Genomic DNA, 26102 nt, shown 5'->3' with positions numbered 1-26102 from the left:
CGCCGCGCGCCTCTCTCCCACCACTCCCCCACTCCTCTCTCCCCACTCTTCCGCAGCCTGCGCACCACGCACCGCATTCCACAGCGTCGTGCGTCATTCGCGCGGCGAGACTCGAGCGGAAAGGTGTTATTATTCGCGCGCTGACATTATTGGGAAAATAGTGACGCGAGACGCTCCGTCCTTTTCTAAACGCGATCGGATTTCGGAAATTTACGTCTCGCGATGTGGCAGCACTGTTGGTGAATCTCCGTGCTAGTGCTAATTCCGAATTCTCCCACTCGATGTGCCATCTAGAATTCGCGTGACTGTGCTTGTCGGGAAGCCGGGCGGTGATTGGCCGGCCGGAAATGTAGCGGTGTAACGGGGAGGAACGGCTGGCAATCGAATAAAAGGGGGTAGGAGGTGCGATTTCGCGCGTTCAACGCGATTCCATTCCGAATTATTTCTGACAGATTCGCGTATATCGAGAGTCCCCGACCGGCTGCATCGAGAGTGACAGGTGTGCGCTATCCGCGAGAGGCCGACGAGATGTCCGTGATGGGAAAGGTAAGTGACTGTTCGGCCGCGGCTGTTTAACTTTCTTCGTGGACGACCGGGTAGATAATAGATTCTCGCTCGCTTTCGCATTTCCTGTCCCGTATCTCGCCATAACGTCGCGTCGACACCCCGGTGATTATCGCTTGAAAGTAAATGCAATCGGCGTCGGAATCTCGACGAAGTCGGCAAAAATGACCTCTACGTTTAGTCGCCAATAATTGACGGAAAATTGTAGGCTTTTCGTGTCGCGAGGACGCGGAAAATTATTCAGCTCCGCGAATCTGTATCGATCTCGAGAGATCTCTTCGATTGCGGAGAGCCGGCAAAGCCTCACGATTACTCCGGAACATCCCCGGTGACAAATGTAATCTTGTAATGTCGGATGTAATGCGCTTGTTGTGTGTGACGATTGCGCGCGCGCGCATTAATCCGCTCGAGATTCCAGCCGGCGAGCAAAAGTGACAGCTTGCGAAATGTCAATGCAGTTTGACGAGCCAAGAACGACGTATGAAGCACTGAAAGAATGTTTTAAAATATATTTTGTGTGTGGAATTTTTATTTCTAAAAGATTCAAGCTTCTCGGAAAATAAAGAAAAAATTAAATTTTTTTGTAACATTTATCTATATTTTTTACACATGTTATTTACATATGTTACGAGTCACTATAAGAGTCAATATGCATTATTTTTTGATCTTTTTATTTATTAGAATTTTGCTCCTCTGCGAAACTGTCAAGATTAGATTGAATTTTCATATAGCTTATGTGTGCTTTTAAAAATATATAAATATATATATAAATATTTCAAATCATTATTAAAAAAAATAATATATATAAAACACATTTAAATAAAATATAAAGAAATATATAAATTTATATATAATGAATTTTTTATGTGTGATTTTACATAAAACTTTAATGCTTATGTTAAAACATTTTTTCACAAGCTCGTACAAAACTTGTTCTATTTCAAAAAATGATTATTTCAAAAATATGTAGCTCTGATTTATTTCACATATCAAGAAACAGGAGATTGATAATCAAATAATGTGGCAAAAACAGCTGGAATAAACGTTCTTTAATAAATGCGCGTTTCAACACTCGCGACTCTTTTCTATTTACATCTGCTGGCTGTCACAAATTTTTTTCTAATAGCGCATAAATCTGGTTTCACAACCGGCTTCGAGCACGAAATGTCCTCGAGGTCGGATTTGTCATGTATTCACACCTTTTATTTCTTTCAACAGCCCGTACTTTACTCCTATTGGCGGAGTTCGTGTTCTTGGAGGGTAAGAATTGGTGAGTACGAGTTCTTTTTGATGTAATAACTTTTATGCTGCATATATAAATTTATATAAAATATACACTAGATATATTCATTTATAGGAACTATACTATGATTTATTAGAAAATATACATATAAAGTTGCATTTTGAATTTCACATACATTTAAAAGTTGCATTTTGAATTTCACTCTTCGAGTCTTTATGTAACAGACTTTTCTTAACTAATGTAATTAGTAGATAAAATATCATTATTGCTGTCCAGACAGCTTCTATCTTTCAAGATGATATGTTTCTAACAAAGTTGTATATCTGTAATAGCATTGAATCTAAAGGAGATACCATATGACATAAAGCCTGTGAGTCTGGTAAAGAGTGGCGGAGAACAACATTCCAATGAGTTTCGTGAGATTAATCCGATGGAGCAGGTGCCTGCGCTCCATATTGACAATCATACGCTAATAGAGTCTGTAAGTAATACTTGATTACACATTTACATATCCGTATTGTTCTTCAAAATTTATAATAATGAACAATCTCTTTATTACAGCTAAATATTCTGCAATACTTGGAAGAGACTAGGCCAAATCGTCCACTGATGCCAGCGGATCCTGTCAAAAGAGCTAGGGTAAGAGAGATTTGCGAGGTAATTGCCAGTGGAATACAACCATTGCAAAATCTCGTTGTTCTTATCTATGTCGGAGAGGAACGTAAAAAGGAATGGGCGCAACATTGGATCACTAGAGGATTTACAGGTATTTAAACATAATTAACAGAAATATAAAACAAAACAGAGGCTCTATAAAAATCATAATAGTAACTTGCAATAAATGATAAGGTTTCCAATTTTCTATAAAGACTTTTATCTCAGATTTAAGTAAATAATTAATTTTTAAAGATCAATTACGGCTTTGTATCTTTATATCGTCTTTATATACTCGTAATATTGAAAACTACGGCTCTATAAAAATCATAATAACAACTTGCAATAAATGATAAGTTTTCCAATTTTCTATAAAGACTTTTATCTCAGATTTAAGTAAATAATTAATTTTTAACGATCAATTACGGCTCTGTATCTTTATATTGTCTTTATATACTCGTAATATTGAAAACTACGCATTTGCAATTATAATTGCATATCACATGTAAGATTGTTGGAAAACATATTAGATAACATCATCACTTCTGAATAAAAAAGAAGGCTGGTTTATAATTGTTAATGCATCAAGTAGCGACAACTTGTTTACTCGTATAATTGAGCAGACACACTGATAATGCTGTATTTCAGCTGTGGAAAAGTTGTTATCGTCGAGTGCAGGCAAATACTGCGTCGGTGACGAGATTACGTTAGCGGACTGTTGCCTAGTGCCACAGATATTTAACGCGCGAAGGTTTCACGTCGATCTGAGACCGTTCCCCACGATTTTGAGGGTGGATCGTCATTTGGAGCATCATCCCGCCTTTACCGCAGCTCACCCCAATAACCAGCCCGACTGTCCGCCCGAGGCGACCAAGTAGCAAGCGAGGCAGACCACCCTTTTCCTCTTCTAATTCTTTAGGAGGATGGAAAGAGGTGGTCCAACATTATGTGGTCTCATAGTGACAAAAGGTGACACGAGATTCATTCGTGCGTTTTTTTTGCATACTTTATATGCATCTGAAATCGCACCAATCATTTCGATTATCAAATTTCTATATCGTAAATAAAATTTTAATCTAGAAAAGAGAGGATAGCAAATTATTGAACCAAAAATAACATAATCTGTCATGAAAATTAATCGCGCGTATCTTTGATCGTGCAAGCGAGTTTAATCATTATGAGAAGATTAACTCGTACTATCAATCAGTAAATTATAAATTATATTTTGATAACGGTATTTATATACCACACATTAAAAAAATTGTCCGATATTGGTTGCACCTTTTATCACTTATGAACTGCATATCGGTATCGAAATGGTTAGCAACAAAAGCGAGTATCGAGCGATGGTTTTGATTTCAGATCATTTTTAGAACACGAACTCGCGCCATTTCCATACTTGCAAGAAAAGAAAAAGGAATATTGGCCTATTTTTTAAGTTTTGTTACGTTTTTATACAATTTTACACGATCAATCGAAATTTATTTTCACGCGTTGTATATTTTCACATGATATTTTACAAAGATATATTATTATTGACCTATCCAGAATAGGTTCTGTTTTGAAATCAAAAGTTTACTTTTTATAAACTTATTATAATTTTTTATTTTTGACTTTTGCTTACATAGCGTAAGAAACTTAAGTGGATGTTGCTAATTAAATTCTAGCGAAATATCCCGAAATCTTCGCTGGTATGTAGGGTATAATAACTCTCGTATTTATGCGATATACGAAGTACACAAGAATAAATTCATAATGCGAAACGATCAAATATTCGAAGGGAAACGTGTAATAAGGGAATGCGCTCTGCTCAATATCTCCCAGAATACCGACGAAAAAAAGTACAAATCGCATAATTTTCTTTAATATCCCAGTCGTAGAATACATTAGATTTGTTCGTTTTTTATTTTTTAATTACATTGAAATATCCAATAATTCCAACATTTGATCGACGCTTATACTTTGTCTCGTTTTAAGATAATTTAATACGCAGTATTATAAAGCGATAGTCTTTTTCTCCAAGTTTGTACACTTGGCGCCTTTTTAAATTTTTTTCTCTTTTTAGAAAACTAATTTAATAAATTTTTTAAGTAATTTTCGCAATGAATGCGAATAAAGCGAACAGATCTATCGTATTTTTTTTTTTTTTTTTAATGACGAGGTGATGGTATATTTTTTTTTACTTTGCGAAATAATTTTTAGATTTAAACAATTTCTTTATCAGAAATATACCGAACGTCTCGATACGTGTATTTTTTAAGACTCGTATAAAAAATGGACTTCCTACGTAACTGTAGCTAGATAATCTGTGATTTTTGAAATTACGTTGTGCAGAACCGAAGTGACGATTGATGCGAAAGAAGATTAGAATGTGCCATTGAAATGCCGTAGTACAATCGCGAACGATTTCAAACGCAAACGATGAGAGAAAAGCGTGTGTCGACAGAATCAAATATTGTATATTTATGCTCTTACAAATAGTTCTTTCCGGGTTCAGAGCATGTAAACACACACAGAGAGATATCGATATTTTTCACGAATGTTTTTTATAGGATCGCTCTCATTGTAAAGCTGTGTTATACATAGCCCTCGTGTGCCCTTCGAGAAATTTTATAAAAAACGCAAACGTATCGTTCGCGCGTAAAAAAAAAGTCAAGTCCTGTAGATATATATCGAACACGACCGATCTCTGAAGGCCGATAATCAAATTACACCTGGCATTCTTCCTTATTGTCGCGTTATCCTTCTTCTTCTTTTTGTTTTACAAACGTCGCGACTACACTTTGCATTTGGAATTTCACGTATTGTATAAAATCGATAATTTCTCGTATATCGCGCACGTTGTAACTGCCTTTTTGAGACTTTGACGAGTACTTCTTCCAGCTGTAGCCTCCAGCCTTCACAATTATTTTTCTATAGCAGATATAGTATCGTGTAACGAAGATATAATAATTCTCTTTGTGCGCTTTCCGATATGGAGGATTAGAATCAAATATACAAAGTGTCCCACAGTTAAACCATCAAGTTTTACCAGTATATTCTATAGATAGAAAAAATATGTCAACATTGTATCCGAAAACTTTTTATTATCACATTACGTTAAAAAAATCTGTTTGCTCAATTTTTTAATACAAGCTTAATATTGTTAAGAAATTAAATTTAATATCCTATATGAATATATTAATTCAATAAGTGGCAAACTAGTCTTCTTGATGAATTAACTATTGTATAACATTTTTATATTGAATATAACATTGTTTAATTTTTTTTTAACTTTTTAAAGCATTTTTGGAGACTAATGCTTTTACGACACTTTTGTCTTTCTATTCATAAAATGCACTGGCAAAATTTAACTCTTGGACACCTTGTATAATGATAATTGCAATGAGACGTCGTCCTATGTCGCACAGTATTCCGGGCGAGTAAGAACACGCGTGTGTATAAACACGCTCACACATAGACGTATATTAATCGACCGAGTGATTAGATAATAATGTATATAATCTTTGTACGCGAGCCACACAACATTCCCCTTCCACAGACCCGCTCTACAAATATCCGCAGTGTACCGAGGCGAAAGAAGCATACTCGAAATCGATCTGAACTTTTATGAATGTTTGCTAACGTTTTGATAACAGCGCCTATTGCATATTATGTGATGATTCGAGAGAGTTATGTGCGATCGAGTTTAAGAGGATCTCGACGACGACCCTTGACGTTAATTAAGGGGGCAGCGGATGAAATCTTTTGCATCTGAATGTGATCTTGCGTCTGTTTATGCGAACTTTTGTCCCCGAAGCACTTTTGTACCCGAGTCACGAGAACTCGTTAAAGCGGACAAGTTAATAATTTTGTCGAAAACGAGCTGTGTTATTTGTAATTATCGCGGTAACTCTTATATATATATATATACGATATTATAAATATATATTATATAAATATATCTTGATAACTAGTTTCGAAAAAGATTGCAATTGCGTAAGGTAAAATCGACTCTTATGATTAAACGAAGAATACAACTTTGTCATCTATTTAACAGCCCCAGAAGCTTAATTTACAGACAGAGTTGTAGTTTATTTACTTAGAGTATTATAATATTATTTAGTCCTCTCTCTCTCTCTCTCTCTCTCTCTCCCCTCTTTCCACAAGAATTTTTGTCTCCGATTTAAACAAATAACTTGGCAAATCGCTTCTTTTACATTTCTATGCAAAAAGGAATATTCCAAATTGCTTCATTATTTATTACTGTTCCCTGAAGAGTTAAATTTACAGATATTTTACTTGTATATTTATCTTTTATATCGAGAGAAGAGGGAGGAAAGGGGGAAGAGATTTGATTTTTATCCCGTAACTCTTCTTTTGCTACAGATAAGAGTCTTCTGCTTCTGTTAATTCTTTTATAAAGATTCTTCGCTACATATAGATCTTCCGGTATCTCATTTCCGATAAGGCATGTAAAATATATGCGTGAGAAATATCAAAGCGATGCTCACATTTTGCAAGAGAGCACAATGAAGAATAAATCAATTGTATTATTTTTTATATCGTTTTAATTTCGCTTTTCTTTTTTTTTAATTGTCAGGCATTTTCGATTATATAGCGTTTTATAATTCTGCAATTTAGAATGTGAGCTCGATTTTTGTAACGTTCTTACGAATGCACCGCTGCATCTATAACCCGACCGAGAATAATATGGCAATAAAACGCACCGTGTAATTTTCTCCCGTCACACAATGGTTCTAAATCTATTCTTAGACGACGTAACATTTTTTACGCGGAAGGATATGTGCGAGGTCATTTATTAGGGTGAGCAAATGAGAGCGTGTACAATAATTGTAGCGACTGGCAGCGTCGATCTTCTTTGACACTTATTTGAGGAAGAGTACGAGGGGCGCGTAGATATTTTGTAAGCGAGAAAAAAAAAAGTAACGATGTATGTTCACACATTGCTTATATAGCGAATAAAAAAAAAAGATTCTGTGTCAATAGTGTATGTATAACTACATTCGTGGTAGAGTCGGGAAACAAAGAGAAAGATCAAAAAACAAGTAAAAGTGCATTTCGTAATTGTACCGTCATTATAGCCGAATAAAAAGCTACGTTTGGTCTGTAGTGGCATATTTTTTACTACGAGCGAGCTTTGATGTAAACGAAAGATCTACAAAATATATATAAACGCTAATGATTATCTAACGTTTCTTCTGCCCGCCGCGAAAATTGTTGCAAGCTCTATATTTCTGCACATTTTTCACAATCCTAAATTATTCCTATATAAATTATATAATATAGAAAAATGATTTAAATATCTTTTTTTCGCTTAAGACTCGAATAAATAATTTTATTCGAGATTTTTCTTGTAACAATATAAATACATTAATTTATAAAATAGAGAAGCGATAAAAAAGATCCGACAAAAATTTAAAAAGACTAATAAAAAATAAGGAGAAAAACGAGCTAAGCGCAGAAAATGATACGAAAACGCATAGTAAATAAATACAGAAATAAATGCAGGCAAAAGTTGTTTATAATATCTGCCTGATAATAAGTTTTGTAATCGATTGCATAAAGATCAAAGTGCACGATTTTTGTATCATATATATGTCTTTACTATTCGTTTTCATATCATTTCTGTACGAATAATTTTATTAACTAAAGATAATCAGAAAAGGAGCCGAAACGATTAGATAAAGAATTTTTTATGACGGTATTTATTTGCGCTATAATATAGCTGACTTACCAATGAAACACCTGCATCGAACACTTTATTTTCCTGCGATTTTTTCTCGAGTTGTCTTCTTAAAAAAATTTTAAAAAATCGACAAATCGAATCGCGTGAAGCGGACGTAATTCACGATATTTTGCCATAATATACGATATACAAGAGCGCGCAAGAGCTCGAAATAAACTGTCGGGGCTGATTATGATTATCTGTACAAAAATAGTTTTTTATTTGTTACTTCTTTAGAGTTTACATTACATATCTTTCTCTTTTATCAAAAGCTCGATAATAAGATCGTTCGAAATAGACCGTATCGGTGCTCTGCCCGCTGATATATCATCACCTCCTCCTCCTCCGTCTTATTTACAAACAATTCGTCGTATAAAAAAAATACAATCCTTCATTTTCTTTTATTGACTAGTTATTAGAAGAGACTCTTAGCGTCTCTCGTACGCTCGAAATTGTACACTTAATGGAATGTAAAACGAGAAAAAAAGGAAAAAAAAAGATGCTTGTGTATCCATAATTAATTACGTCGTGCTTAATAAGATACACATTGCATATATATATATATATATATTTATATATGTATGCGAGAAGATACAAATATGTATATATTCGAATATTTTAATATAAAAACCGTGATATGCGAAACAATGCGCCTGTGTACCTTAACATCACAAACTTTATTGACATTTGTTGATATATCGACCTATATGTCCCGAACCTTGAAATCGGCCGGATACGCATTATAAATCGCGCCTCACTCGAATATTGCCACGAATACTGTATACATCTCCAAAACGCTGTATATAAAGATGTTATACAATTTCCGAAAACGGTACAGTTGCGAGGACATCGCGTTACGTAATATTTTTTTTTTTTTTACCGCGAAAGAGACGAGAATTATTTTAAAAAATCTCTGCGCTTTGCGTCTTTCGCGCTTCATTAAATTAGAGATTAAAATAATGACAGAACGATTTCCCTTTTGATAATTATAATCCTCCGTCTTTCCTCGGTCTCAATTGACTTTTAATTAACTCTTAATTGTAATTATAAAATACTACGCGCGCGATTTTCCCGTTTGTACCGTTTTGCGATGTTTCCCTTTCTTTTTTTAAAATTCTTTTTTTGTCGAAATTTGGAAGGCTGTCTTTCGTAGCGAATTCAATTGATTACAGACCCTCCAAATTTCCACAAAATTACAATCGTCGCTTTTGTTATTTCGATCGAGAACAGAAGGGACAGAGCGTGTTTTTTACGGACAAATATTTAATCGGGAGATTATTTTTTTTTCTTTCTTTTTTTTGGTGAATGAAGAGACGATGAATATACGCGTATGACGTATGATATCATACTGCGACACTGAATGGACAAATGGATGGATGTATGGATGGTGGCCAGGTCATGAAATGAAGAACAACAGAATGCATTTAATGAGCGATTGTTTATTATGCTCTTATTATGGTCACTTGTCATACAGGTAACGATGCTTCTCAATGAGTGAAAATAGTTAATATATTATGTTTGTTTTGTTTGCTTCTTTTTACTTTTATATAATTATTCAACATTGAATGGAGATAAATTGAGAGATGATGAAAGAATAACAATTTATGGATGCAAATAAATGTGGTTAGAGTGTAAAGTAATAATATTATAAGATTAGCCCTTTTTTTTCGGAAAGAATGCTCGTGTGTGAACTAAATTATATATATATATACTTCATCGATAACAATAATATAGTGGTGCCCACGTTAAAAAGAGAGGTCACGTCGGGATCAAAGAGCAATTAATTAATTAATTAATTAAACTTGGTCGACGAGAGCGCGAAAGTGCAAAAGTAAAATTATATTATCGCTTTTCTTCGCGGTCGAAATAATCAATAAATAGAGAGTTTCTCTGTATAAGCCTTTACGAGAGCCTTTCCTGGAATATTCGCTCTTAGTCAAGTTTATTTGACAAAATTGCGTTTCCGGTTTGCCGTCTTTTTATTTTTCACCGTAATAGTCCCTTACACACGTAGCTCTTTGCCGTAATTAATATATTTCGCGCGATCGTCCACGTATCGTCGATCATTGGAGTATTATTATCCAAAAATTGCGGAAAAAAAAATAGTTTTATTATTTGGCAATTTTTCTTTCGCGTTTTTCTCGCTTAGAAATTAAATACATCATTTTTTAATCAACATCGTCTCTTAACATCGTGCAATGTCATTGAAATATACGATTTAACGTTAAAAAAGCTATCGAATGATTGAATTGATTTTGAATTATAATAATAAAAATTTTTTACATTATAATAATGATCGATGAGACTATATATGTCTTGTCCTTCGTCAATTTTTCGTTATATATAATATAATCGCAACGAAACCAAGATGGACGATACCGCGGATAATATTTTCTCGCCCTCCTACTATCTGGATGACAACCGATTACAATCTTTTCGCCTGTGCATTCGCTTTTTTCTCGAATCCTCGCTTACTTGCCTAAATATCCGATACTTCCGACGAGTTTTACGACTACTTTTACCACTAACTTAGCGTAAATATCGATAATCTTATAGCTCTCTCCCTCTGCCTAGTAAGGAGTCGAATATATCGCAATACCCTTTTTTTCCTGTATTTTTTTTTCTATCTCTCCCTCTCTCTTCGCGGAGGCGAGACGCCTCGGAATATTAAAAAATACGCAATTTTGCCCATTGCTCGTAATGCACCGTCGTTCTCGTGTCGTGTTCGAGACAAGGAAAAATGAAAAACCGAACCGTGTGTACACAATTACAGCAGAAAATGTATAACGATGTAATGTGGATTCTCTCTTTTTTTTCGTCTAATCGTGTGTGCGGTAATTCGCTTTAAACTCGGTAAAACGCATGATGATGAGAAAAAAACGCACTGTCGCATATATATATATGTGTGTGTGTATGTGTATGTTTGACGTGTCCTTAAATTATTTTATAGCCGAAGGAATGTAAGGTACAATACTCTTGATCGTGTGATTTCATCATCGGTGCGAGACGAATAAAATCTATGGTACCTTTTCGCAGCCAGCTGCTCTCTTTCTCTCTCCCTCTCTCGCTCTCATATATATCTTGATTATATATATATATGTATATATATATATATATATTATATCATATATGGAAGATAACTATTCTCTCACTCGCTCTTTCTGTCGGTCTAGTAATTCGCTGAATACGTCCTAAGACGCATGAAAAAGACTTATCATCGCGAAAGTGAAGCGCAAACACGCGTCCTCTCTCTGTTTAATTTTGTCTGCAGGATCCTTTATTTGTGTAGGCATGCAATTTTGACATCGTACAATGTGTATGCGTGTGTATGTGTGTATGTATGTATGTATGCGAATGAGTCGTGATTGTGTGGGATGAGAGCACACGCGCACCCACGTGCATTTGCGACTTATATAGCAATATACTACTTATACTCAACAAGGTACTCAAGAGTTTCCTTTCTCTCTTCCTTCCTCTCCCTTTCTCGCTACTTTATTTTATTTGTTTTTTTTTAATATTCTCCTTTTTTTTAAATCCCCGAGCTGCTATGTACTACTTCTACCTCAACAACAACGATCATCATCTCACGTCTCGTGTGTGTAATTTTTTGTTTCTCATATTTCTTCTCTCTTTCTTATACATTATACGCTCTTACCCAAAATAATATACCATATTAACAGCCTAACTCTATTATAATATTCTCACTTCCGATAAAATAACATTACATACAATTTTTGTACAACCCTCTTAATGTATTTTGTAACGAATGTGTTATATGTGTGTTCCAGTTGTCACACGTTGACACACGTAACGTCGCCTCGTTATGTGCGTTTCGATACATTATTTTTTTTTTTTTAATTGATTTTAACTTCTCTCTCTGTCTGTCTTTCTCCCTCTCGATTAGATGGCCTTTTCGCGCTACTTTATGAGAATGATGCTGAGAAACTACATAAACGAAGATCTTGATATGGGAAATATATATATATATATATCTCATGTCGCGGTTAATTATCGAATGATTTTCTGAGAATGCTGCAATCCTCGATAATATCTGTATATCTTTTGTACCACATGTATATAATAAAACTTCGCCTCCGCTATTGTCAATCGATGCGATACACGATGCAATAAATAATTTTCTCTCCTTTTTTTTTTAAATCTTTGCGACGTTCTCTATATAACGATATATCTTATTAGTGTAACATGTCCTTATAGCGTAATATATATTTCGTTTTACATTGATTTCCTTGGCTATCTTGGCGAATTCGCCCTATTATTTAAACATTTGATTATAGCGAACGATTGCAAAAAAGTGGCAGTAAACTAACAAGTATAGATAAGTAAAATTCTTAATATATATATATAGAGACAAATGCAACATTCTTTCTGAAACAATAATTTTAATATTATATATATCGCAAATAACTAACACTCATATATACATAATATATATATATGAATGTCTGTATTTTCTCCTTTTTTAAATTGTTATTTGAATTGTTATCCATCGATCCATTAGGCCCTCAATTCGCCTCTCGGTACGATACACCTTGATATATAAGTTCTTTTCGCCGATATAATTTCTAAAAAAACACGCAATATTATTGATTTTATTGACTTTTATAATAAATTCGCGTAAATCGATTTTTTTCTCCTTTTTTTTATTCGGCAATCGCGACGATTAATTTCGATCAGATTAAACCGTGCAGGAATATTACTTCAGAAATTGTTGCATCTCTGATTTCTTTTTTTTTTTTTTTTAATTATTATCGTCGATCGTGTAAGACAAACTGTGGAACAAGACACACGCGTGTGAAAGAAAAAAAGTTAGGAAACGCAAACACGCGACAATATTCGAAATTAAAGTGTCCATTATAAATAACATCTCTCTCGCTCTCTCTCTTTCTCTCAATTTGCAGTAGTCAGTGTCTATTAAATCCCTCTTTCTCTCTTTTTTCTATCATAATATTCCTGGCTGCTGCGAGAGAGTCCTCGTTTTACCGCAAACTAAGAATATAATAGGAGTATATAAAGATATCTCGTAAAATATATATACTCCATAACAATATATTATATATATTTAGCGTATTAATGCGAAATAAATGTCCGACTCTTAATTGAAAACGGCCTGCCTGTCGCGTGCAGGATATACACATCTTTAACAACACGTTCTACTGTCAAACGTTAACAAGTGTGGTGGCTGATGAGTTGGAAAGGGGAGAAAAAGGGGGGTGGTGGAGAAAGAGGGAGGAAAAGTTCGATATGGCACTAAAGGATGTGGAGTGACATGCAGCAGATTAATATTATTATTATTATTTTAAACTCTCTTGGCATAAAACGCGATTTTCGAATATCACTTTCTGCCTCTTTTTTGCCTTTTCTCTCTCTCTTTTTAATTTTTTTGCCTTCACCGTCATCATCGGATCTTAAAATGGAGGATTAATGCGATTAATGAGAGAAAGTACGATGTGGAACATGATCTTTACGATGTAGCCTAGCACACACAGCCAAGTAACGTGACACGCGAGTCACCCTTTTATCGCGCGACGACGGAGTGTCGAAGATTCATTTAATAGTTACTGTTAACAATAGTCGTAATTAGAATTGAGGCGAGTCAATACAATTCCTACAGTTCCCTGATTACTACGCTACACCTCTTCCTCGCGGTTTCTCTCTCTTTCTTTCCTATATAAGGGTTGTAAATCAAACCCTCTCTCTCTCTCTTCCTCTAAAATGTCCTCCCTATTCTCATACGAGAAAGTTATATACGTAGAATTATATATTCATCTCTCTTTCGTCTCGGACAGGTTCACATCTCATCGTTACGTTTTATAATTTTTTTATATTAATATTTCGTAAGAGATTTAAGAAACTAGCTACACACGTCTATGCGCTTAATCTGTCCTATCGACTGACGACGCGTCGCGGGTTCTCTTGGCGAGTAGAAACGAAGAAATATATCTTAAACTGTACAAAACAAAGCGTTGTATGAAAAAATAAAAGATTCTCCCAACAAGGAAGGGAAAGGGGAGGGGCGGGAAAGTGGTTTCGATAACGAATGTCTGACGGGGTCTTGTCTATTGCAACGGTATGTCCTCTCGTGTTAAACAACTCGTAGGTAACATTAACTGGCCGATCAATACTGCTTTGCCACTTCGTGCGCGGATGCATCGTCGTCGTTCCTCTTGGAAAATCCTCGACACGATACACGTTCATCTCTTTCCGTTCCCTTCGATCTTGCCGAGTCGCACTCTTTCTTTTTCTGAGAGAATTTATATGTCGATCTCTCTCGCAAAAAAAAAAGAAAAGAAAAGAAAAGAAAAAAATTCATGATTTTTCTTCAATGATAATCGAATGCGCGAATCTTGAGAGAGAAATTGAAAAAAACTGCGTTTGTTTTTTCAGGTAGCGACTTCGATCGGGATCGGAAAGGGTGAAAAGAGGTCCTTGTGCGAATCAATATCATTGCACACATAATAATTGATAATCTTGTCGCCAATAAAACATCCTACTATTAATATACGTTCAATATATTGCGAGAGACACGTCGATCATCATCATCTAATATTTAAAGACAGACTAAGAGCGACAAGATTATCTCTGCTTCAATGTTGATTCGCACAACTTTGCACGCGGAATTGTTGATGTTCACCGTTTATATATCTCGGTATTACGTAATACGTTGAAGATATATATATATATATATATATATATATATATATATATATATACACACGTAGTAACGCATGTACACGCACATAAGTCGTTGAACGACATCAGGAAAGTTTAATCGAAAGTGTTATTTTAATATATAATGACAATTGTGTACATCTTCGAGATACCACGAGTAAGGAATGACAATCTCTTAATCTTAATTTTACAGAGCAGGTCAATATCAAGTCTCTTCTCAGAAATGTATCTTAGAATATTACTACATCTCCTTTCCTCCGTTAATTTTTGTCCCTTAATCCCGAATCGTGAAAAATATATACATCTATATACTTAGCACTTTGTCGTCGACCGAGAAGATATTTTTCGCTGTATCAGATAAGCAATTAAAAGCGTATTTCGAAGAGAGACACCTTTGGTATTTAAAATAACACTTTCAACGCCGCGAACTCTCTACGAGAATCATAGTAGTATCGATACACGATCACTAAAATGTTTATAACAGGCGGTATATACTCTTTATAAATCAACATTACACTAAGGAGAATACTTATTGTTAGACTGGCTGATCGCGCTATGGCCTCTATAATCGTAATCCGTGTTTTCTTGTTTTTTTTTGCATGTTTTTCGTTTGATTTTCTTACCCGGAGTATATATCGCACATACGGAGATTTGTCTTCCACGCGTTTAACGCATTTCACATTTACAGGGGAAGAGAATCTCGTCCTGAATCTCTCTCGTCGCCATCGATAAACAAATACGGACATCACGCTTAATCGAGTTAACATGAGTGTGTTAACTTTATTTTTCGTGCGCCCTGCGTGACGAGAAGCTGTCCTTTTTCCTCTCTTGATCTCCCCCTCGTCTTGGCCGAACTTTGCGGTCGCATGCGCTTTACTTTACCTGCGCAAATAAATTCTACAATTTTACATTCTATATCAACGTACATACATGGTTCGTTCGCGTTTTTCGACATCTTTTTTCGCGTTTTACTCTGGCGGCTGATAAATATATATTTGCACACTCTCTTTTTCTCGGCTCCATCACAGCTAGTCTTATTATATCGTAATCTGCTCTACTACGGAATGTTTAATATCAGAGAGAACCCTATTAATTCTTATAGTTTAACGACTGAACTGCTACCTACAAGTTGTTTTTCGTCAGAGAGACTCCCTCCTTCTCCTCGTTTTCGGATAAATATTGCATCTATCTACAAACATGTACGTCATAACTTGTGTGTCATTTGTACCAACAGGCGATTGCATATCACAAAATTAGTCGCTTTATTCTGCGCTAACGAAGATGGAGTCCCAAGGGGACGTAAGATTGTTTCTTTCAATTTGTTGTCAACGCTAATAAGATCAACGGCATGGCTATTTGCGAATATATATGATAACGACAGAGTGAACAGGTTTGGAGGCGAAAAGAAATGTAGTAATCGCATCTCCTAGAGACGTTTGAGATGTAAAGTAGAGAAGTAAAAGCGGGAGCGAATCGAGATGTAAGCGAGAGTTTTCAGGTTCAAGAGTTTATCGTCCAACTATCTCGTTCACATTCGCGTTACAAGTCGAGTTGAGACTCTATACAAGTTAATCTTTATCTATCTCTCTCTCTTTCTCTCATTCTCTCTCACAACTTTAACAACGTGGAAATATAAAATAAAGATACCGATCCTCAATCGATGATAATTTCGTATATATATATATATATATGTATAATGCGACGTTTCTGTCAAAGAGAAACGCGGAATAAATATTAGAAACGATTAAATAACATTGAGAATCGTGAATATGAAAGACGAATAAATAATATTAAATCTAATAGGTAACGTACATATTTGTAGCAGTGGCAATGTAAAACTGCGTGTACTTGTATGTGTGTGTATGTTTGTGTGTAAACGGGACTAAAATGGCAAATTTTAATGACAAAAATGCTGTTTTCTTTTTCTATTTTTTTCCCCCTTTTTTTTTCTTTACACGCTCGTCTCGTGTCGCGCGACAAATTCAGCACCTTTCGATCAGAGAATGTTCCATCTAGCCGACTATAATGAAAAAATTTGTAGCGCGATGAGAGATTCACAGCGCAAATTAATAATAGCTTTAATGTGATGACTTCGGAGAGAATGACGAATATAGAGACTTGTGTATTATATATATATATATTTTTTTTTTTCTTTATATTAATCAATATATAATGAAATATATTATGCTGCCGTTATAGCGTTTAATAGCACGAAGGCCATCAGAACACACTAATCCATAAATTAAATTAATGCCTATATAAGTTACATTTATATATATATATATGCTCTCTTAAAACTTTAGAATCGTTCTATCTACAGCAACCTAGTTAATTATTTCTCATATTTCTCCGTGACTTTTCATTTCTATTTGGGCAACACAGTGAAGTTTAATTGATAATAGAGTTCACATAGAATTTATGGATAAACATAAATCTGTTCTCTCCCCATTGCGGACGCAAATATTTTGTCAACAATCTTTTTATAATATATCTCATATTTCCACGTTCTTTTATATATATCTATATAATATTTCTGTATATATATATATATTATATATTTATATATATATTTTTTCTTCTTTTATATATATATATACATATATACGTCATTTTTAATAATTCATTTAACGTGATTTCTCTTTTTGTAATAATCTAATGCATCGCGCTCTCTCGTTGTATATAATACATACATACGTAGGTACATATATACATATACCTGTATGTATATATGCATGTATGAATGTGTGTATGTATATATACATATATATATATATCTATCTATCTTTCTCTCTGCATATATAATATATTATCATTATCATTCCTGTTATGCGATATTTATAAATATACAAGTCATTGTTTAAAGAGCGGTGGGCCAGCGCCTCCATTTATGAATTGTACTCAAGTACAGTTATATATATTTCATTTAAACGCTAGCTCTATATTTACATATACATATATACATATATATATATATATATATATATATATATATATATATATAGCTAACATTTCGATATAATCATCATTTAAACTACACCCATTATTGATTACTACCTAACTTATTATATCATCCCTTCCTCTCTTCTCTATTTACCTATCCTCAAAAAAGAAAGAATGATTATAAAAATCCCTACTCGTAGCGGATATCCCTTCTTCCGATCAAATACAGAAAGCGCAACAGATTTATCTGAAAAACGTTTAAATCGATCCTATCATATTCGACAAACCTGTCGAACTCGCTTCCGGCGACGAAGCTTCAAGAAAACTTTCCGTTTGGCTGACATTCGCGCAGAGATTTTCCATTCGAGAAAAACGCTCCCCTTTTTTTTTTACGTTCCATACAGAACCCAAAAATACGCGACTTGGCTAAATAATCTAGAGATTGTCCAAAGTAATGATTAAAACGAGCAAGAAATTCAAGAGATTTCTCGTATATACGTTTACGATCGATAAATCTCTGCTACATCATTTTAAAATAATACACGAATCTGTATCGGTAAAAAGTCTCTCGCGCGCGGCGAGAAGAAAACAATCGAGAAAAAATAGCTCGTACGTTAAATAAAAAATTTCTGAAAGGTGTCGTTTAAACGAACGAGCGTCATTTTAAGTAAGCAAAACGCCAATATAGATCCTACTTTCTCCCCCAAAAGGCACATAACAAATTCCAATGTCCAGTGTCCGATTAAATGAGACTAAAGTAAACGCCAAGGCAAAATATTAATAGATCTTAATCGTAGTCAACTGACGATCGCCTTAGAAGAGGAAATAATTAGACTAAAAGTTCTAAACATAATGGAACAATCGCGCACGCGCGCGCAGATATTATATAATTCGAGAATACAATCTAAAATGATGTGCAAAAGAGGTATTATATATCTTAATAAACGAGTGCTAAAGCGTAAAAATAGATTTTTCCATCTCTTAGAAATATATATATATATATATATGTGTGTTAAAAAGTAACAACGAGTCTGAAGTTTTAAGTCTAGTTTTGTATATATATTACTCTAAACGCTAGGAAACTTAGAGAAAAGTTAGACGAGAGAGAGGTTCGTTCAGAGATGGAGACTTATAAACGCTTTGGAATTAAGAATATAACTTGGCAATAAGGAGTGTTATATCCGTTATTTATTTAGCTGGACCAGCCAGCGGTATTGTAAATATATAAATATATGTTTATATATATATAGAATAGCTCTCACTTTGGATAGATATATATATTTATATATTATGTATATATTAAACTTCCAGATATATATATTTTTGCGTTATACACAAAAGTTTCGGAAAGAGTTTTACAAAGTTTCAGGGCCCAGAATTTTAAGCTCCAAGAATTTGTATTCCTTTTTCCGGAACATCCTGTGTACACACACACATATATATATATATATATAAACTCTTTGGTTTTGCCAAGATATTACTCTGTGTACTCGCGCGGTGAACGAAGTAAATAGTAAATATAACATATTTTGCAAAAAAAAGCAAAGGGAAGAGTCTGTTAGTCTAAGTATTTTCCATCTCGAAAGACAATTCAGAATGTTGATCACGCTTGAAACTCTAGTCTCAACATGTCTCAGTTGACCGAATAGATGACTGACCCATTCATTGACTGATTCATTTCGCCGTTTTCGACGTTGAGTTCTGTATGAGCTGGATCATTATGGTGAAATTGTCCCATAACAATCTAGAGAATGCATTCGCAATTTATTATCCGGGCAGAAAAGTGTTTGTTCTACCGAAAGAAGAAGCCGTATCTTTTTTCCAAGTGTGTAGTATAGTATAGTTTGTCAGTGTACAGAGTGGTGTGAACAATCGTGTGTGTGGCTAAGGGGATGCCGTAATCGAATCTTTCCGAATCGATAATAATTACATCGTGTGAATTACCTCAACTCGGTAATATGCTATACACAATAACAACTAGTTATTCGTGGCAACTCTGATGCGATACGCGCGTGTCGTGTGTGATAAAGCCCCGTAATGTGGTGTATCACAGAACAATCGTAGTAGTTTTATATATATATATACATACAAATATATATGTATATATATATATAACATACAACATAATTTCAATATATGTATATATATATATATATATATATATATATATATAATATGTCATAATATAATCTTAAAAGATAGAGATAAATGTGTTGACGAGCCATGATGGATGTACGAACGTAAGTGATACGACAATGCAAGCGCTATAGTGACAACGCAGCGCGATAGATGACAACGGGCGGTAGATTGGCGATGTTGGACGAAATATATATATGTGTATATGTAATATATATGTTATATATATGTCAAAAGTATATAGAGGAGAGAAGAGAATCGCGCGCCGTGTACGGGGCACGTTCCACCTTCTCAGGGTGTGAAGAGGTGAACAACGGAGCTCAATAATGGGGATGAACAAGAGGAGTGCTGTACTTGAAATCAATGTATCATACTGGCGATGGCATTCTGACGTGCTCGCTTCGCCTCCTCTTCACTGATCCTCTGCTCGATCAAGTATTGAGCAGTGTTGATCGCATTGGGATAACCCGTGATAGTCACTATGCGGTTCCTGGTACCAGGGGCGAACATGCCCTTCTTAGAGATTTGTATGTTGGCGCCACTTAGGTGCTGAATCTCAATGAGGGCACGACCACCGGGTCCCAGAATAGCTCCCACTATAACCTCTGCAATTTCTATGTCTACTTTCTTGGTCTCCTTGTTGTTGGCGTCTACCTGTGTAGGACTCTTACTTACAAGTGATAACTGGTTAGTGCCCAGGCCGAACGAATTGTTGTTCAGATGTATCGCACTGGCGGCGGTGTTGTTCTGTCGGAACGGATCGAACGGCTCGTACCGATCGAGGGTATTGCGTGGCGTCGGCGAGGTCGATCCGAGTGCAGACACGGTCCCGATCGGTCCGAACACACCGCCGTTGTTGTTCGACCCGTTCGCGGTCGTCGTGCTGTCCATCGGATTGCCCAGGTAGCTCATACTCGACGGCATCCCTATCCCCATCCCGAGGATATTGTACTTGGCGAGGGTCGCGATCGCGGCGAGTATCTCCGTCGCCGCGGGCTCGGAGAAACCTGTCGTACGTAGATTCAGTTTTATATGCTCCAGCAGCTGTGTCGTCACCGGTGCCGTACCCGCTGTAATGGCCGCGCCCAGATTCAAGTTAAGACTCAAACCAGCACCGTTCAACAGACTCACTAGACACAAAATAATCAACGATTAACCACATTGTCATATTTATTGACCACAGAACGATGAGTCGCCATCCAAACGATAAAAAAAAAGAAAAAAAAAAAAAAAGAAATTTTATTACGAGACACAATTTCTCTTGTACTCTAAAGACATACGAGAAAGATACTTTCTGCACTTTCATTTATTTTCTTTATTTAATTCAGAGAGCTCTTCCTACATTCGCGGTTATTATAATAGTAAAGTTTAAGAAAAAAAGCACGTATTTAGAAGCTTACAACAATGGATATACTATGAATATTATTATATAATCTTATCATGGATGATAATAGGATAATAAAAATAGTTGCATACTCTATCAGCATTATAAAACTTGTTAAACACTAACCTGTGTTCAGACCAGCTGTGGATGTATACGTGGGAGTGCTTGTGGGGGCTTGAGCGTAAGGGCTGCCTGTAGGATTATAGTTGGCAACCGGGCCACTTACGTCCGCATAACTGACATTAAGACAGGTACCGCTTTGCGGATCATCCGCTACTTTCGCTAAGATCATATGTAACGCCCTGTGATTATTCTCTTTCTCACCGATCACCGTTATACATCGTTCTTGCAGAGACAGATCTTTAGCCTTCTGACTTATTTGGACGTACGAGCCGGATTCTTCCTTAATTTGCTTAATGTAATTCCCGGCTTTTCCTATTATCATTCCCGCGGTGCTATTAGGTACTAAAATTTTGACCTGAAATAGCAGTTTCGGCTCGTGTCATTGGCGCATGAATGAAAATTTGCATATGCAAAGTCACAAGCTTAATTATCAGAGACACAAATCATTTTATCTGACATAAATTTAGCAACTATAATTCTTTATGGCTCATTGTCATTAAAATTGTTATCATGTTTTTATGACTCATTGTTATCATGTCTTTTTTATTAAGAGAATTATTATCAATATTATAACAGCAAATTGATGCTATTTTTATAATTCTGTCAAGAAAATACAATAGATATTCTAGAATCTGTAATTATTTTTAATATTACAATATTTTTTGAAAAAATAGAGCTATTAAAAAAAGTTTTGCTCGTAAAAAAAAAAAGTTTGAGTTTTATACCTGCTTGTCTCTCTCCGCGGTGGCTTTACCAGAGTCAAAGTCCACCGTAGTTTTCGAGGTAAGATCAGGCTTCTCGCGTATTTTATCCATGATAAACTCCATAACTTCCATTATAGCGTCTACGGTGCCGGTGATCAAGCATACCCTCTCGGTAGTTCCTACAACGAAGCAAATAAAATGGTTCTTTCTTTCTTGATAATGAATCACACAATACATGTGTGTATACAAATATAAATTATAAATATATACCCGGATAGAAATCGTGCGATTTGGACATCTTCACCCTTGCCCCTGTATCCTTTTGAAGTTGAGCAATTGTGTCTCCACCTTTTCCAATAATGGCTCCGGCCGCCACACCGGGGACCAAAACTTTAAGATGATACGTTCCATCTCCTCCTGTAAAATCAGAATAAACCATCTTAATAGTTTTCTATGTGTGCGTATAAATAAATAGTACATAAATAAACATGTATAATTACAAGGTAAAATTTCTGAATAGAAAAAAATAAATATCTGAATATTCTGTTTCTTTTATTTCCATTAATTTTAAATATTTATATTATAATGAATAAATTCCTAAATATTGTCCGTTTCCTTTATTTAAATGAAAGAAACAGAGAAAAAATTATGATGAAATACAGAATGATTTGAACCATATGTCGAAAAAATCTAATAATATTTCCAAGTATTAAAAACATGGATATATTTTATGAAAAAGTAATTCTCCAATAATTTTTCTGAAAATTGGGTCAACTTCAAGAAGAATTGACCTTCTTTATTTTACTCCTGAATGTAACATTACACACTAATGTAACTCGAGAAGCATCGTATTGCCTCGTTAATCAAGCGAGCATACAATGATATCGAAAAATTGTCGATCAAAGATCGAGATTCATTTCTTTGCTCCGCAAAATCGAAATTTTTATCAACGATATTCCTCGAATCATATGTTCCGAAGAAAGATAATTCTCTTTTTTCTTGCTTACGCCCGCAAACGTAATCGAACATAATCGCAGACTATTAAGGAAACTCTAGGAAATCGAAACCAGTTGACGAGTTAGCCAACCGAGTGATGACGACACGCGGTCATTAGAATAAATGCGTGGATATAAGAAGATAGAAATAAGAAACGAAAAAAAGCCCAGTTGTAGAAATTAATTCGCTTAATTAATGACTATCAGTTCTTGCGAGATAACAGTTCGAGATATTATTGCTCCAACTCGACTATTCGTGACCAACCGCATAAATTTTTCAATCATAAATTGAATTATTCGACACAATTTCAGACTCTGAAGAATCTCTTAAAAATTATCAGATTGAATTCAAAATCCGACTCGTCCCTCTAATTTTGATTAAACCAACTTTTTATAAAGAGAGAGAAAAAAGTTGAGTTGGTCACGGTCATCGCAGCGATGATTAACCTGGATCGAGCCAAAAAGACAGGACACGATCAAAAGACAAGATTAAAAAACGAAAAGAATCGATCAACGATGATCCAGGTTTACTCGAGGATCACCTCGCCCTTTGGAATCCTACCGCGCGAAGACTAAGGGTTTGTTTTCTATTCCTCGACTGATGAACTGGTGCAATAAGTTAGAATGAGACAAGTATATCTTGTTCACCAGTGCAGCAATAGAGAACAAAAACCCTAAAAATGAAGAGACCGCGACCCAAAGTACTGTCAAGGATACAATCAAAGCTCGACGTGGGCAAACGACGTACAGAGGAAAAATGGACAGTCCGCCCTCTTCGGGATCCCCTTCAGGGTACCCTCGGAAAGGGGAAAGGAGAGACCTATAGGTTCAACCGAGATCGATGCGCGATCGGGCCGAAAGGGTCGGCGCGCGGCGAGAGAAGTTTGACGTTTGCGGAAGGCAAACAGCTGTTTGACAGATGGAAGCCCTAGCGCGCTGACTGGCTCGACTCGACTCGGCTCGGCTCGGCTCGACTTGCTCGCTCGCTCGCTCGCTCGTTCGCTCGCTGGCTGGCCCGGCGACCTTGACCCGCAACCTCGAAGAGGAGAGAGGCGAGGTGCGGTGCGATCCGATGCGTGTGCGTGACAACTCACCGATGCGCCACATCCTAGAGTGGGCGCCGTCGTTCTGCGCTCGTGACTACGTCGTCTTCGGCGACTTCTCGACGAAGACGAGGTACGGGATACGCGGTGCGGAGTCGCGCGCGCGGATGATGCACAAAGCTGATGACGACGACGACGAGAAGGTAGCGGCGCTGCTATTTTCACGATGATGTTCGCGCGACAAAGTTGCAGAGTCACCGTAGGAGCAGCCACCGCCGTGGAAGCGGTCCTCCATTAACGACGTTCCACAGGCACGACCGCCCACACGTAGTCGAGGCTGATAGAGAGAGAGAGAGAGAGAGAGGGAGGGAGGGAGGGGGAGAGAGAGAGAGAGAGAGAGAGAGAGAGAAAGACAGACGAGGAGAGGAAGAGGAAGACGTGAAACGCGGGTCGGAAGGTCGGAATTTAAAGCACCCGCTGCCTTCAGTCGTCGAACTCGGACGTGTTTCTCGCGCGCGTGACTCTAGATCGTAGAAGATGAGTGCGAGCGATCAGACAGAGATAGAGGAAGAGAAAAAAAAGAGGACGTCGCGGAAAGAGAGGAGACGTGGCACAGCTGAGGATGCGCGAGGCGAGGCGCGGTGCGTCCGTTGTCGCGGTACATATAGGCGATCGCCGGGCCGAAGCGATCCGTCGACGAGGCCCCCACGAAGTGGGAAACGAAAGGGAATGGCCCGGCGACCGCGCCGTGTCAACAGAACGCGGCGGCGGTGACGACGAGATTGTCAAAGGCGCGCGCGAAAGACGGAGCAAGAGAGAGAGAGAGAGAGAGAGAGAGAGATGGAGCGGGGTAGACGAAGAGAGGGAGGGATTGAGCGAGCTAGAGAGAGACGGACGATCGTTCCCGCGCGTACACGTATCGCCTATCACGATGTATATGCGCGAGTATGCGTGAGAATGAGTGAGAGAGAGAGAGAGAAAGAGAGAGAGAGAGAGAAAGAGAGAGAGAGAGAGAGAGAGAGAGAGAGAGAGAGAGGAGAGGAGAGGATTAGGAGCGAGAGAGAGAGAGCGAGCGAGCGAATGATGATACAGAGTTCGCGGGCGAGATTGGCGAGGTTGACGCGCCGCGTGGAAGACACCCTGACGAAAATACCTGATCCGTAGTGCGACCTCTTGGTCGCGCCGTTTTCCGCGTCGCAGTCGAGCGGCCGCTTCCTGGAGTCCGCAATCTCCGGGGAGGGACACGTCTCCATTCCTGAGTCGGCGGCCATCTTGCTTCGCTCGTTGCGCGCACGTAACACACACGCACACTGCTACGGAACACACACAGAGGGGAAAGGTATGTAATACACACTGCACACTTGTACCGATCGGGAGGAAGAAGGGGGGGGGGAAGGGAAGGAGGAGGAGGAAGGCCAGAAAGGCAAAGAGAGAATGAGGAAGAGAGAGAGAGAGAGAGAGAGAGAGAGAGAGAGAGAGAGAGAGAGAGAGAGAGAGAGAAGCGCGAGAGTAAGACGAACGATGGGGATACGAAGGAGATGGAGGAGGCAACAGCAGACGATGTTAGTTAGGGGACCAAGTGTCGTGTCCCCCCGAGAACGAGGTGCCAGGCGCGATATCTATCACGACACTTGGACTTGCCGTAGACGGACAGACCCGTCGTTCTCTCCTCGTATCCTTCCCGCGGAGAGGAGGAGGTGATACCAACAAACTAGGTAGAGGAAGAGAGGAGATGGAGGAGGAGGATATATACCCGCGCCACGGACGACGTATACGCGTTGTACAGGATGGACGGACGAACGAACGAACGGACGAACGAACGAACGAACCGAGCGGATGAGTGAATGAACAAGTGACACACGCGGGGTGCCGCGTCTCACTGGCGACTGCTCGCGGCT

At 37.1% G+C, this 26102-nt stretch overlaps 2 protein-coding genes across 5 annotated transcripts; one reads left to right on the top strand and one right to left on the bottom strand.

Annotated features, from left to right (window-relative positions):
• Positions 1-105: 105 nt before the first annotated feature.
• LOC145934527 (putative maleylacetoacetate isomerase 2) lies at positions 106-8658 on the top strand. Its single transcript, XM_083035029.1, has 5 exons — positions 106-546; positions 1783-1834; positions 2140-2288; positions 2369-2573; positions 3110-8658. Exons 1-5 carry the CDS (start codon positions 529-531, stop codon positions 3337-3339), a joined length of 654 nt encoding a protein of 217 aa, XP_082891155.1. The 5' UTR covers positions 106-528; the 3' UTR covers positions 3340-8658.
• A 950-nt stretch (positions 8659-9608) lies between these two features.
• On the bottom strand, positions 9609-26087 carry Pasilla (RNA-binding protein Nova-1-like protein passilla). Of its 4 annotated transcripts, none has more exons than XM_083035018.1 (6): positions 25358-26085; positions 22437-22583; positions 22188-22345; positions 21466-21817; positions 20631-21085; positions 9609-15761 (listed from the first exon to the last, which is right to left on the bottom strand). In XM_083035018.1, the coding sequence occupies exons 1-6, from the start codon at positions 25473-25475 to the stop codon at positions 15753-15755; spliced, it is 1239 nt and encodes a 412-aa protein (XP_082891144.1). In that variant the 5' UTR covers positions 25476-26085; the 3' UTR covers positions 9609-15752. The 4 variants fall into 4 exon arrangements, with proteins under 4 accessions (XP_082891144.1, XP_082891142.1, XP_082891143.1 ...); XM_083035019.1 differs by lacking the exon at positions 9609-15761 and adding an exon at positions 20421-20560 and having other exon boundaries at positions 25358-26086; XM_083035016.1 differs by having other exon boundaries at positions 9609-21085; positions 25358-26087.
• Between the last annotated feature and the right edge of the window lie 15 nt (positions 26088-26102).

This window comes from Prenolepis imparis, unplaced genomic scaffold, assembly GCF_030444845.1.
Source record: "Prenolepis imparis isolate NDT839.2.m4 unplaced genomic scaffold, iyPreImpa1.0 SCAF_3, whole genome shotgun sequence".
In the NCBI taxonomy this organism is placed as follows: domain Eukaryota; kingdom Metazoa; phylum Arthropoda; class Insecta; order Hymenoptera; family Formicidae; genus Prenolepis; species Prenolepis imparis.
This window is presented reverse-complemented; position numbering and strand designations above follow the sequence as displayed.

Coding starts and splice junctions, on each gene's coding strand:
- LOC145934527 (XM_083035029.1), top strand. Junction 1,835..2,139: donor TTCTTGGAGGGTAAGAATTG/GTGAGTACGAGT, acceptor TATCTGTAATAG/CATTGAATCTAAAGGAGATA. Junction 2,574..3,109: donor GATCACTAGAGGATTTACAG/GTATTTAAACAT, acceptor GCTGTATTTCAG/CTGTGGAAAAGTTGTTATCG.
- Pasilla (XM_083035016.1), bottom strand. CDS start 25,475: ATGGCCGCCGACTCAGGAATGGAGACGTGTCCCTCCCCGGAGATTGCG. Junction 21,818..22,187: donor CCGCGGAGAGAGACAAGCAG/GTATAAAACTCA, acceptor CTGCTATTTCAG/GTCAAAATTTTAGTACCTAA. Junction 21,086..21,465: donor CACAGCTGGTCTGAACACAG/GTTAGTGTTTAA, acceptor TTTTGTGTCTAG/TGAGTCTGTTGAACGGTGCT.